This window comes from Gnatocerus cornutus, chromosome 3, assembly GCF_029298725.1.
Source record: "Gnatocerus cornutus isolate USDA-ARS CGAHR chromosome 3, icGnaCorn1.1, whole genome shotgun sequence".
Classification (NCBI taxonomy): Eukaryota; Metazoa; Arthropoda; class Insecta; order Coleoptera; family Tenebrionidae; genus Gnatocerus; species Gnatocerus cornutus.
In genome coordinates, this window is record NC_142235.1 from 21076396 (window position 1) to 21091010 (window position 14615).

Consider the following 14615-nt stretch of genomic DNA (forward strand, 5'->3'; position numbering starts at 1 on the left):
TAATCGACACCTTCTTAAAACATTTTTTTTTATTAATTTAGACTTCAGGAACAAGATTCTGTACTCTAAAGTCGGATTCAAAACGTAATTATAAGTTTACTTAAAATTTTCAATGTAGATAGGCAACCAATTATACACACATTATGCATTCATTTTTCGGTGTAAATAAATACAATAAACTACTTAACTTGTTAATTTTAACCTCAGAAAAACGAATCAAAACTTTGATTTAAGATTTACGACTTTGTTAATATTTTATTTAATATTATTTATGGACTAAAGACTGTTGACGCATGTCCTAGCTTCTATGCTTCGTTGACAGATTGCTTGACGCGGGAAATTGAATTTTAAAATTTTTAATTTGCATTTTCTCAAAAAATCTCACAGATAGCGAGGAACGGAGACCAGAAATGGATGTAGAAATGTCAAATTATGCCATGTGCAAAGTTTCGTGTCGATCTGAAAACTTTCGTGTTTTTCGCCAAAAAAAGTTCAAAGGGGTTAATCCATGGATTTTGGCGATTTTGACAAAAAATAAAATCTCTTTGAAACCGACTTTTTCCATCAATTTGGACCTCAGGAACAAGAATCCGTCAAAGATTTTTCGATCCGACGCTCCGTTAATTTTTTATTAATTTTTGAAACTTTTATTTGGTTTGCAGTTTTTCGATGAAAATTAAAGCAAGAAAATACTCTTTTTATTAATTTTGTCCTCAGGAGTAAGAATCTGAAGTCTGATTTAACATTCACGACTTGGTTACGATTCTATTAATTATTTAAAAATGGTATTGTTTCTCTATCTTAACGTATGTCTTAACTTGAATATTTTGACAGCACACATTGAGGTTATGTTCATGATTTACTAAACTTATTTTCAGAGTACAACAAATGATTAACAACGATCCTGCTTGCACAAGAGACTACCAGAATTCTTTACTGTTTACTTTCTCGTTCTTCTGGGCATGGTAGCAAAGAAATTACACAAGTTAAGAAGTTCATTTGAAGCTATTTAGAGTTGGAGTTGATTTGCAACAAATTGATGGGTCTTTTTGAAATTTTTAAACGCAGGTAAGCTGAAAACTGTTTGAATTCCAGCCTTGAAATGTTTCGTGGTATTTCAGGTTCCAACTTCATTACCAGAGTTTATTATTAAGAGACTGAATCGATGGATGATACCCATAGCCTAAGATGTCGAAAAGGCGGTTGTCGTCGCTCAACGCTAAAGGACTCTGCAAGTTATTGCACAGAATTGAAGAAACCACCCATTCAGTGCTCCCAGAGAACAGTGAATTGATCAAGGAGCATAACATCATGAAAAAGGTGCTGCTTTACTGCAATGTGGATGAAAAAGGTTAAATTTAAACATGTTTTAAGTCAAAGTCAAATGTTCTTTTTCCAGTGGTTGATGATGTCGTTCAGTGACTGGGAAATGTTCAGAGTGTTGCTGATTTCATTGCGGGAGCACGAAGTTTGCAACGTTTTCAAACCTGATGAGTCTACAAGCAAAAAACGAGTGTTTCTCCAGAGAAGGCTCAAAGGAACTCAACCAACGGAAACAAAGTATCATCGAGATGCAGTTGTCAAGAAAGAAAATACTACAAAGGCTCTGAAGGTCATCTGGTGTCTTGTCAGCTATTTTGTGAAGTCAAAGAAACATCAAGGAATGGAAGTTTATAGAGAATTTTTATTGGTTTTTTGAAAACGCGAGATCTGGAATTCTGGATGCATCGCTGCTTGTTTGAGGAAGGATGGAAGGTTTGTTTTCTTTTCTCTCCATTTATGGTTTTTGGCAAACTTGCGCTAGACGTTAACTGTTACCAATAAACATCCCTAGGGGCTGCTACCAACTTTAGACGAGTGCATTTGATGGTCACATGCAGTAAAATTCGTAATTTTGGAATGCGGTTTGCGGCATCGTTTTTCTCGCGATTTTTTACATAAGAAATCGTTTTTAGATTTTCCAAAAGTCGAAATTAAACGTCGTTTTTACATTAAAAATAGTGATTGAAAATCACCCCAAAATGACCACTTCCAAACAGTTTTTGGTCAATGCTTTCTTTATTTCGTAGGTAAACTCAATAAATTTTGACTCATTTTACGCAGAATCTCACGCTGAATCCAAATCTGGAATTTAAATTCAGATCCGACAACAAATAACTGAGTTATGGCCGTTTGAATTTTTGGGTTGTCGCCAGATGGCCAAATTTTTGAAGGTTCCAAACAATTCATGCTCGATATCTCGAAAACTATTTCAGATATTGGAATGCGGTTTGCGGCATCGTTTTTCTCGCGATTTTTTACATAAGAAATCGTTTTTAGATTTTCCAAAAGTCGAAATTTGCAAATTTTTGCAAAAATTCATGACTAAAACTATGGCCAAACTTCTCATATCGATATCTCGCTTATTTTTTAGAGTAAACTCGAGTTATTATACATCAGTGAACGCAGAATTTTACGCAGATTCCAAATCTGGGATTTAAATTCAGATCCGACAACAAATAACCGAGTTATGGCCGATCAAAGTTTCGGATAGTTGATTTTCATTTTTTCTCATTTTTCCCAATTTTCAAAGTTAAATATCTCGGAAACTATTAGAGATATTGAGATGCGGTTTGCGCCATCGTTTTTCTCGGCTCATTTTACGTTAGAAAAAGTGCTTAAAAGCCCAAAATTCGATGGTCGATTTTTCGCGAAAAAAAATTGCGACTCAAACGATGAAAATTTTTATTTTTTTTTATTTTTGGCCATAACTCCTAAACCGTTTGTTTGATCGATCTCAAATTGAGCCAGTAGATAGATTTCGAGCTCCTCTTTCGAATGATATATAATACAAAGGTATTAAACGTCGTTTTTACATTAAAAATAGTGATTGAAAATCACCCCAAAATGACCACTTCCAAACAGTTTTTGGTCAATGCTTTCTTTATTTCTTGGGTAAACTCAATAAATTTTGACTCATTTTACGCAGAATCTCACGCTGAATCCAAGTCTGGAATTTAAATTCAGATCCGACAACAAATAACTGAGTTATGGCCGTTTGAATTTTTGGGTTGTCGCCAGATGGCCAAATTTTTGAAGGTTCCAAACAATTCATGCTCGATATCTCTAAAACTATTTCAGATATTGGAATGCGGTTTGCGGCATCGTTTTTCTCGCGATTTTTTACATAAGAAATCGTTTTTAGATTTTCCAAAAGTCGAAATTTGCAAATTTTCGCAAAAATTCATGACTAAAACTATGGCCAAACTTCTCATATCGATATCTCGCTTATTTTTTAGAGTAAACTCGAGTTATTATACATCGTTGAACGCAGAATTTTACGCAGATTCCAAATCTGGGATTTAAATTCAGATCCGACAACAAATAACTGAGTTATGGCTGATCAAAATTTCGGATAGTTGATTTTCATTTTTTCTCATTTTTCCCAATTTTCAAAGTTAAATATCTCGGAAACTATTAGAGATATTGAGATGCGGTTTGCGCCATCGTTTTTCTCGGCTCATTTTACGTCAGAAAAAGTGCTTAAAAGTCGAAAATTTGATAGTCGATTTTTCGCGAAAAAAAATTGCGACTCAAACGATGAAAATTTTTCAATTTTTTTATTTTTGACCATAACTCGTAAACCGTTTGTTTGATCGATCTCAAATTGGGCCAGTGGATAGATTTTGAGCTCCTCTTTCGACTGATATATAATTCAATGCTATTAAACGTCATTTTCATTTTGAAAACATTGATTGAAAATCACCCCAAAATGACCACTTCCAAACAGTTTTTGGTCAATGCTTTCTTTATTTCGTAGGTAAACTCAATAAATTTTGACTCATTTTACGCAGAATCTCACGCTGAATCCAAATCTGGGATTTAAATTCAGATCCGACAACAAATAACTGAGTTATGGCCGTTTGAATTTTTGGGTTGTCGCCAGATGGCCAAATTTTTGAAGGTTCCAAACAATTCATGCTCGATATCTCGAAAACTATTTCAGATATTGGAATGCGGTTTGCGGCATCGTTTTTCTCGCGATTTTTTACATAAGAAATCGTTTTTAGATTTTCCAAAAGTCGAAATTTGCAAATTTTCGCAAAAATTCATGACTAAAACTATGGCCAAACTTCTCATATCGATATCTCGCTTATTTTTTAGAGTAAACTCGAGTTATTATACATCAGTGAACGCAGAATTTTACGCAGATTCCAAATCTGGGATTTAAATTCAGATCCGACAACAAATAACCGAGTTATGGCCGATCAAAGTTTCGGATAGTTGATTTTCATTTTTTCTCATTTTTCCCAATTTTCAAAGTTAAATATCTCGGAAACTATTAGAGATATTGAGATGCGGTTTGCGCCATCGTTTTTCTCGGCTCATTTTACGTTAGAAAAAGTGCTTAAAAGCCCAAAATTCGATAGTCGATTTTTCGCGAAAAAAAATTGCGACTCAAACGATGAAAATTTTTATTTTTTTTTATTTTTGACCATAACTCGTAAACCGTTTGTTTGATCGATCTCAAATTGGGCCAGTGGATAGATTTTGAGCTCCTCTTTCGACTGATATATAATTCAATGCTATTAAACGTCATTTTCATTTTGAAAACATTGATTGAAAATCACCCCAAAATGACCACTTCCAAACAGTTTTTGGTCAATGCTTTCTTTATTTCGTAGGTAAACTCAATAAATTTTGACTCATTTTACGCAGAATCTCACGCTGAATCCAAATCTGGAATTTAAATTCAGATCCGACAACAAATAACTGAGTTATGGCCGTTTGAATTTTTCGGTTGTCGCCAGATGGCCAAATTTTTGAAGGTTCCAAACAATTCATGCTCGATATCTCGAAAACTATTTCAGATATTGGAATGCGGTTTGCGGCATCGTTTTTCTCGCGATTTTTTACATAAGAAATCGTTTTTAGATTTTCCAAAAGTCGAAATTTGCAAATTTTTGCAAAAATTCATGACTAAAACTATGGCCAAACTTCTCATATCGATATCTCGCTTATTTTTTAGAGTAAACTTGAGTTATTATACATCAGTGAACGCAGAATTTTACGCAGATTGCAAATTTGGGATTTAAATTTAGTGTCTTTATGATGTCATGGCTTTTGTAGTATCAGAGGAAGATGAACACCTAAAACTATTTGGTTTGTTTTAGTCGGAAAAAGAAATGAGCACTGAAATGTCCGACAAGCTGGCTGCGGTTACATCAGCATATAAAAACAACAATGATCTACAAGAATTGAAGAAGTCGTTAAATGAGATATTTTTGAGGAAGCGCCACTTGCGAAGGACTAACCTTGGCTCTTGGCTCTTGGATCAGTTGGAATTAGAGCAATAATCAATTACCATTAATTAAGAATGGATAGCTTCGTCCATTTCAGATTGTTTCCCTCGTCTTTTTTAGGTAAGCCAACAAACATGTTCCTAATGAAACTTTTTCACACTTTTTGCAAGAAGGAGGGAGAGTGTCGAGTTTGTGTTTTTTTATTTTATTAATACTCCTTTAGTTTAATTTGAGGGTATTGTTTTTTATCATTCTTCCTTATTCCTGCAAATGGTTTTGATTCAAAAATTGTAAGTTTTAAAAACAAAAGTTTAGCCCTCTGGTGAGAGGAGGCGTGAACTATCAACTTCGGCGTTATTCCGCTAGGTGGCTTTTATGGAAAAACTTCTCTCACTTTTCGGTGTAAATAAATACAATAAACTAGTTAACTTGTTAATTTTAACCTCAGAAAAACGAATCTGAACTTTGATTTAAGATTTACGACTTTGTTAATATTTTATTTAATATTATTTATGGACTAAAGACTGTTGACGCATGTCCTAGCTTCTATGCTTCGTTGACAGATTGCTTGACGCGGGAAATTGAATTTTAAAATTTTTAATTTGCATTTTCTCAAAAAATCTTGCAGATAGCGAGGAACGGAGACCAAAAATGGATGTGGAAATGTCAAATTATGCCATGTGCATAGTTTCGTGTCGATCTGCGAACTTTCGCGTTTTTCGCCAAAAAAAGTTCAAAGACTAAACATCATGGATTTTTGGCGATTTCGACAAAAAATAAAATCTCTTTGAAACCGACTTTTTCCATCAATTTGGACCTCAGGAACAAGAATCCGTCAAAGATTTTTCGATCAGACGCTCCGTTAATGTTTTATTAATTTTTCAAACTTTTATTTGGTTTGCAGTTTTTCGATGAAAATTAAAGCAAGAAAATACTCTTTTTATTAATTTTGTCCTCAGGAGTAAGAATCTAAAGTCTGATTTAACATTCACGACTTGGTTACGATTCTATTAATTATTAAAAATTATTGTGTCTCTATCTTAACGTATGTCTTAACTTGACTATTTTGACAGCACACATTGAGGTTATGTTCATGATTTAACAAGAAACTACCAGAATTCTTTACTGTTTACTTTCTCGTTCTTCTGGGCATGGTAGCAAAGAAATTACACAAGTTAAGAAGTTCATTTGAAGCTATTTAGAGTTGGAGTTGATTTGCAACAAATTGATGGGTCTTTATTGAAATTTTTAAACGCAGGTAAGCTGAAAACTGTTTGAATTCCAGCCTTGAAATGTTTCGTGGTATTTCCAGGTTCCAACTTCATTACCAGAGTTTATTATTAAAGAGACTGAATCGATGGATGATACCCATAGCCTAAGATGTCGAAAAGGCGGTTGTCGTCGCTCAACGCTGAAGGACTCTGCAAGTTATTGCACAGAATTGAAGAAACCACCCATTCAGTGCTCCCAGAGTACAGTGAATTGATCCATCACGAAAAAGGTGCTGCTTTACTGCAATATGGATGAAAAAGGTTAAATTCAAAGTCAAATGTTCTTTTTCCAGTGGTTGAAGATGTCGTTCAGTGACTGGGAGATGTTTCAAGTGTTGCCTTATTGCATTGCGGGAGCACGAAGTTTGCAATGTTGAGTCTACGAGCAGAAAACGAGTATTCTCCTCTAGAGAAGAGCCAAAGGAACTCAACCAACGGAAACAGAGCATCATCGAGATGCAGTTGTCAAGAAAGAAAATATGTACTACAAAGGCTCTGAAGGTCATCTGGTGTCTTGTGAGCTATTTTGTGAAGTCAAGGAAACATCATTTATTGGTTTCTTGAAAACGCGAGATCTGTTTGTTCAGGAAGGATGGAAGGTTTGTTTGTTTTCTTTTCTCTCCATTCATGGTCTCACCTTAATCTCTTAGTTGCAGCTTAACACAACTTTGTTGTCTTTCCTGTTGGTCAAGAAGCAGGCGCAATTAAAAGCTTTGCCGTGAAGAAACAGCAATTGACTGCACAGAGTAAGAAGAGTTTTTCAGGTGAGATAAACAAACATGTTCTTGATGAAACTTTTTTACACTTCTTGCAGGAAGGAAGATGGTGGAAGGCGTGATATTACATCAACACTCAACTCAGGCATAGGAATGATGCCGAAGAGAGGATGCGAAATCTCGAGGTTTTAGAGGCTAAACAACTCCGGACTGACCGGACTATCCAGATACGCGCGCTGTCGACTGAAGAGTCTGTTGATTTCGCTCAAGGATGGAATCGAAAGCGATCATTTCTGTGTCGAAGCTCTTCGAAATCGGGGAAGACTCAAAACCAAACACAAGTTTAGGTTTGTGGTTTTTCTTAAACTAATTTTGTTGATTTAGGAGAAAACGTTGCCAGAATTCGCCGACGAAATAAGAAAGTTGAAGGCGATGATCGTCAAACACGAAAACAGAATTCGAGCGTTGTTGTCTTATCATTTCTAAACAAGTGCTCAAATCGTTTGCAATTTTCGCTTCTACTTAATTATTATGTCATTTTTTATCACCCCAAAGTGGCTCTTTAATATATATTATCTACGATTGTTAAATGTCTAGTTATAGAAGATTATAATATTTTTATGAAACAAATTTTCGCGAAAATTCATGATTAAAAAAACAATGCCAAACTTCTCATATCGATATCTCGCTTGTTTTTTGGTGTAAACTTGCGTTATTATACATCATTTTACCCATCGGCCACGGTGGATTATTCCCACGGACATTTACCCATTGTTAATCCCATCCTGATCTGAAGGCTTTGGATCACATCCCTTTGGTCCGTCCAGAGGTCGATTCTCCACCCACATCTAGCCCTTAAGATCTTGTACTTGAAGTTGGTATGGTTCCTAGCCTTTTTCTTTTTGGCGAAGTCAGAAACGCAGCTGCTGGTGGTGCTGATGCTAGTGACAAGTTGTCACGTTCCAAATGTTGCAGGTGAAGCGAGAGTTCCACGACTTCCGATGCACGTGACGTTGACTCCGCGGAAGCTTAGCCCTTCTTCGTTTTCACCGGCCTCATCTTCAGTCTCTCTGCCTCTTCGTGGTCCTCACCGCCCAAACACGGTACAAGAAATTCACGGCTTTCATCCAAGTCGTCTTCTCGGTTCTAATCCTCCTGAAATCAACCCAGAAAACTGAAAAACGATATTAAAATCCGCTCGGTTTCGAACAGTTTTCGCACCATCTTCGATCACGCAAGCAGTCCGCGAAGAGTGCAGCTCGTTTTACAGCGCGATCAAATCGACAAGAGGTACAACTTGTACACGTTCGAAATCACCACGAAAGTGCAAGCGGGGATTTTAAGGGGGGACACTTTTCAACAACGAGGTGGGGGGTTCAAGGTACAAGTCGGGTTAGACGAAATCGGCTGTCTCGCTTGTAGTAACAACAATTTAACGACGGTCAAAAGACCGAAAGAAGCGAGATTTAATGTAAGGAGTGTAGTCGAGGCGGTTTTCAACGTCTTTCTAAGTCCTGTTGTAGTTTTTAAGTAGAAACTTTGTACTCATTAATTTATTCATGTTAATGTTTGTGTTATTAATAAATTTCTTTAAATTTGCCGGTTCTTATTTGGGCTGTGTGTGATTGGTTGAAAACTAAACAGGTTTCTTCGCGACTGATATTTGAAATTTAATCGACACCTTCTTAAAACATTTTTTTTTATTAATTTAGACTTCAGGAACAAGATTCTGTACTCTAAAGTCGGATTCAAAACGTAATTATAAGTTTACTTAAAATTTTCAATGTAGATAGGCAACCAATTATACACACATTATGCATTCATTTTTCGGTGTAAATAAATACAATAAACTACTTAACTTGTTAATTTTAACCTCAGAAAAACGAATCAAAACTTTGATTTAAGATTTACGACTTTGTTAATATTTTATTTAATATTATTTATGGACTAAAGACTGTTGACGCATGTCCTAGCTTCTATGCTTCGTTGACAGATTGCTTGACGCGGGAAATTGAATTTTAAAATTTTTAATTTGCATTTTCTCAAAAAATCTCACAGATAGCGAGGAACGGAGACCAGAAATGGATGTAGAAATGTCAAATTATGCCATGTGCAAAGTTTCGTGTCGATCTGAAAACTTTCGTGTTTTTCGCCAAAAAAAGTTCAAAGGGGTTAATCCATGGATTTTGGCGATTTTGACAAAAAATAAAATCTCTTTGAAACCGACTTTTTCCATCAATTTGGACCTCAGGAACAAGAATCCGTCAAAGATTTTTCGATCCGACGCTCCGTTAATTTTTTATTAATTTTTGAAACTTTTATTTGGTTTGCAGTTTTTCGATGAAAATTAAAGCAAGAAAATACTCTTTTTATTAATTTTGTCCTCAGGAGTAAGAATCTGAAGTCTGATTTAACATTCACGACTTGGTTACGATTCTATTAATTATTTAAAAATGGTATTGTTTCTCTATCTTAACGTATGTCTTAACTTGAATATTTTGACAGCACACATTGAGGTTATGTTCATGATTTACTAAACTTATTTTCAGAGTACAACAAATGATTAACAACGATCCTGCTTGCACAAGAGACTACCAGAATTCTTTACTGTTTACTTTCTCGTTCTTCTGGGCATGGTAGCAAAGAAATTACACAAGTTAAGAAGTTCATTTGAAGCTATTTAGAGTTGGAGTTGATTTGCAACAAATTGATGGGTCTTTTTGAAATTTTTAAACGCAGGTAAGCTGAAAACTGTTTGAATTCCAGCCTTGAAATGTTTCGTGGTATTTCAGGTTCCAACTTCATTACCAGAGTTTATTATTAAGAGACTGAATCGATGGATGATACCCATAGCCTAAGATGTCGAAAAGGCGGTTGTCGTCGCTCAACGCTAAAGGACTCTGCAAGTTATTGCACAGAATTGAAGAAACCACCCATTCAGTGCTCCCAGAGAACAGTGAATTGATCAAGGAGCATAACATCATGAAAAAGGTGCTGCTTTACTGCAATGTGGATGAAAAAGGTTAAATTTAAACATGTTTTAAGTCAAAGTCAAATGTTCTTTTTCCAGTGGTTGATGATGTCGTTCAGTGACTGGGAAATGTTCAGAGTGTTGCTGATTTCATTGCGGGAGCACGAAGTTTGCAACGTTTTCAAACCTGATGAGTCTACAAGCAAAAAACGAGTGTTTCTCCAGAGAAGGCTCAAAGGAACTCAACCAACGGAAACAAAGTATCATCGAGATGCAGTTGTCAAGAAAGAAAATACTACAAAGGCTCTGAAGGTCATCTGGTGTCTTGTCAGCTATTTTGTGAAGTCAAAGAAACATCAAGGAATGGAAGTTTATAGAGAATTTTTATTGGTTTTTTGAAAACGCGAGATCTGGAATTCTGGATGCATCGCTGCTTGTTTGAGGAAGGATGGAAGGTTTGTTTTCTTTTCTCTCCATTTATGGTTTTTGGCAAACTTGCGCTAGACGTTAACTGTTACCAATAAACATCCCTAGGGGCTGCTACCAACTTTAGACGAGTGCATTTGATGGTCACATGCAGTAAAATTCGTAATTTTGGAATGCGGTTTGCGGCATCGTTTTTCTCGCGATTTTTTACATAAGAAATCGTTTTTAGATTTTCCAAAAGTCGAAATTAAACGTCGTTTTTACATTAAAAATAGTGATTGAAAATCACCCCAAAATGACCACTTCCAAACAGTTTTTGGTCAATGCTTTCTTTATTTCGTAGGTAAACTCAATAAATTTTGACTCATTTTACGCAGAATCTCACGCTGAATCCAAATCTGGAATTTAAATTCAGATCCGACAACAAATAACTGAGTTATGGCCGTTTGAATTTTTGGGTTGTCGCCAGATGGCCAAATTTTTGAAGGTTCCAAACAATTCATGCTCGATATCTCGAAAACTATTTCAGATATTGGAATGCGGTTTGCGGCATCGTTTTTCTCGCGATTTTTTACATAAGAAATCGTTTTTAGATTTTCCAAAAGTCGAAATTTGCAAATTTTTGCAAAAATTCATGACTAAAACTATGGCCAAACTTCTCATATCGATATCTCGCTTATTTTTTAGAGTAAACTCGAGTTATTATACATCAGTGAACGCAGAATTTTACGCAGATTCCAAATCTGGGATTTAAATTCAGATCCGACAACAAATAACCGAGTTATGGCCGATCAAAGTTTCGGATAGTTGATTTTCATTTTTTCTCATTTTTCCCAATTTTCAAAGTTAAATATCTCGGAAACTATTAGAGATATTGAGATGCGGTTTGCGCCATCGTTTTTCTCGGCTCATTTTACGTTAGAAAAAGTGCTTAAAAGCCCAAAATTCGATGGTCGATTTTTCGCGAAAAAAAATTGCGACTCAAACGATGAAAATTTTTATTTTTTTTTATTTTTGGCCATAACTCCTAAACCGTTTGTTTGATCGATCTCAAATTGAGCCAGTAGATAGATTTCGAGCTCCTCTTTCGAATGATATATAATACAAAGGTATTAAACGTCGTTTTTACATTAAAAATAGTGATTGAAAATCACCCCAAAATGACCACTTCCAAACAGTTTTTGGTCAATGCTTTCTTTATTTCTTGGGTAAACTCAATAAATTTTGACTCATTTTACGCAGAATCTCACGCTGAATCCAAGTCTGGAATTTAAATTCAGATCCGACAACAAATAACTGAGTTATGGCCGTTTGAATTTTTGGGTTGTCGCCAGATGGCCAAATTTTTGAAGGTTCCAAACAATTCATGCTCGATATCTCTAAAACTATTTCAGATATTGGAATGCGGTTTGCGGCATCGTTTTTCTCGCGATTTTTTACATAAGAAATCGTTTTTAGATTTTCCAAAAGTCGAAATTTGCAAATTTTCGCAAAAATTCATGACTAAAACTATGGCCAAACTTCTCATATCGATATCTCGCTTATTTTTTAGAGTAAACTCGAGTTATTATACATCGTTGAACGCAGAATTTTACGCAGATTCCAAATCTGGGATTTAAATTCAGATCCGACAACAAATAACTGAGTTATGGCTGATCAAAATTTCGGATAGTTGATTTTCATTTTTTCTCATTTTTCCCAATTTTCAAAGTTAAATATCTCGGAAACTATTAGAGATATTGAGATGCGGTTTGCGCCATCGTTTTTCTCGGCTCATTTTACGTCAGAAAAAGTGCTTAAAAGTCGAAAATTTGATAGTCGATTTTTCGCGAAAAAAAATTGCGACTCAAACGATGAAAATTTTTCAATTTTTTTATTTTTGACCATAACTCGTAAACCGTTTGTTTGATCGATCTCAAATTGGGCCAGTGGATAGATTTTGAGCTCCTCTTTCGACTGATATATAATTCAATGCTATTAAACGTCATTTTCATTTTGAAAACATTGATTGAAAATCACCCCAAAATGACCACTTCCAAACAGTTTTTGGTCAATGCTTTCTTTATTTCGTAGGTAAACTCAATAAATTTTGACTCATTTTACGCAGAATCTCACGCTGAATCCAAATCTGGAATTTAAATTCAGATCCGACAACAAATAACTGAGTTATGGCCGTTTGAATTTTTGGGTTGTCGCCAGATGGCCAAATTTTTGAAGGTTCCAAACAATTCATGCTCGATATCTCGAAAACTATTTCAGATATTGGAATGCGGTTTGCGGCATCGTTTTTCTCGCGATTTTTTACATAAGAAATCGTTTTTAGATTTTCCAAAAGTCGAAATTTGCAAATTTTCGCAAAAATTCATGACTAAAACTATGGCCAAACTTCTCATATCGATATCTCGCTTATTTTTTAGAGTAAACTCGAGTTATTATACATCAGTGAACGCAGAATTTTACGCAGATTCCAAATCTGGGATTTAAATTCAGATCCGACAACAAATAACCGAGTTATGGCCGATCAAAGTTTCGGATAGTTGATTTTCATTTTTTCTCATTTTTCCCAATTTTCAAAGTTAAATATCTCGGAAACTATTAGAGATATTGAGATGCGGTTTGCGCCATCGTTTTTCTCGGCTCATTTTACGTTAGAAAAAGTGCTTAAAAGCCCAAAATTCGATAGTCGATTTTTCGCGAAAAAAAATTGCGACTCAAACGATGAAAATTTTTATTTTTTTTTATTTTTCACCATAACTCGTAAACCGTTTGTTTGATCGATCTCAAATTGGGCCAGTGGATAGATTTTGAGCTCCTCTTTCGACTGATATATAATTCAATGCTATTAAACGTCATTTTCATTTTGAAAACATTGATTGAAAATCACCCCAAAATGACCACTTCCAAACAGTTTTTGGTCAATGCTTTCTTTATTTCGTAGGTAAACTCAATAAATTTTGACTCATTTTACGCAGAATCTCACGCTGAATCCAAATCTGGAATTTAAATTCAGATCCGACAACAAATAACTGAGTTATGGCCGTTTGAATTTTTCGGTTGTCGCCAGATGGCCAAATTTTTGAAGGTTCCAAACAATTCATGCTCGATATCTCGAAAACTATTTCAGATATTGGAATGCGGTTTGCGGCATCGTTTTTCTCGCGATTTTTTACATAAGAAATCGTTTTTAGATTTTCCAAAAGTCGAAATTTGCAAATTTTCGCAAAAATTCATGACTAAAACTATGGCCAAACTTCTCATATCGATATCTCGCTTATTTTTTAGAGTAAACTTGAGTTATTATACATCAGTGAACGCAGAATTTTACGCAGATTGCAAATTTGGGATTTAAATTTAGTGTCTTTATGATGTCATGGCTTTTGTAGTATCAGAGGAAGATGAACACCTAAAACTATTTGGTTTGTTTTAGTCGGAAAAAGAAATGAGCACTGAAATGTCCGACAAGCTGGCTGCGGTTACATCAGCATATAAAAACAACAATGATCTACAAGAATTGAAGAAGTCGTTAAATGAGATATTTTTGAGGAAGCGCCACTTGCGAAGGACTAACCTTGGCTCTTGGCTCTTGGATCAGTTGGAATTAGAGCAATAATCAATTACCATTAATTAAGAATGGATAGCTTCGTCCATTTCAGATTGTTTCCCTCGTCTTTTTTAGGTAAGCCAACAAACATGTTCCTAATGAAACTTTTTCACACTTTTTGCAAGAAGGAGGGAGAGTGTCGAGTTTGTGTTTTTTTATTTTATTAATACTCCTTTAGTTTAATTTGAGGGTATTGTTTTTTATCATTCTTCCTTATTCCTGCAAATGGTTTTGATTCAAAAATTGTAAGTTTTAAAAACAAAAGTTTAGCCCTCTGGTGAGAGGAGGCGTGAACTATCAACTTCGGCGTTATTCCGCTAGGTGGCTTTTATGGAAAAACTTCTCTCA

The 14615-nt window shown here is 35.2% G+C and overlaps 2 protein-coding genes and 1 long non-coding RNA gene across 3 annotated transcripts; all 3 read left to right on the forward strand.

Annotated features, from left to right (window-relative positions):
• Window positions 1–1235: 1235 nt before the first annotated feature.
• Window positions 1236–5234, forward strand: LOC148178097 (uncharacterized). Its single transcript, XM_088032860.1, has 3 exons — window positions 1236–1351; window positions 1400–1755; window positions 5154–5234. Exons 1-2 carry the CDS (start codon window positions 1337–1339, stop codon window positions 1697–1699), a joined length of 315 nt encoding a protein of 104 aa, XP_087888986.1. The 5' UTR covers window positions 1236–1336; the 3' UTR covers window positions 1700–1755; window positions 5154–5234.
• A 2298-nt stretch (window positions 5235–7532) lies between these two features.
• On the forward strand, window positions 7533–8517 carry LOC148178098 (uncharacterized). The gene is made up of 2 exons (XR_015769797.1): window positions 7533–7616; window positions 8245–8517. It is a non-coding gene; the product is annotated as an uncharacterized LOC148178098 (long non-coding RNA).
• A 1658-nt stretch (window positions 8518–10175) lies between these two features.
• LOC148178099 (uncharacterized) lies at window positions 10176–14174 on the forward strand. Its single transcript, XM_088032789.1, has 3 exons — window positions 10176–10291; window positions 10340–10695; window positions 14094–14174. Exons 1-2 carry the CDS (start codon window positions 10277–10279, stop codon window positions 10637–10639), a joined length of 315 nt encoding a protein of 104 aa, XP_087888915.1. The 5' UTR covers window positions 10176–10276; the 3' UTR covers window positions 10640–10695; window positions 14094–14174.
• Window positions 14175–14615: the final 441 nt, after the last annotated feature.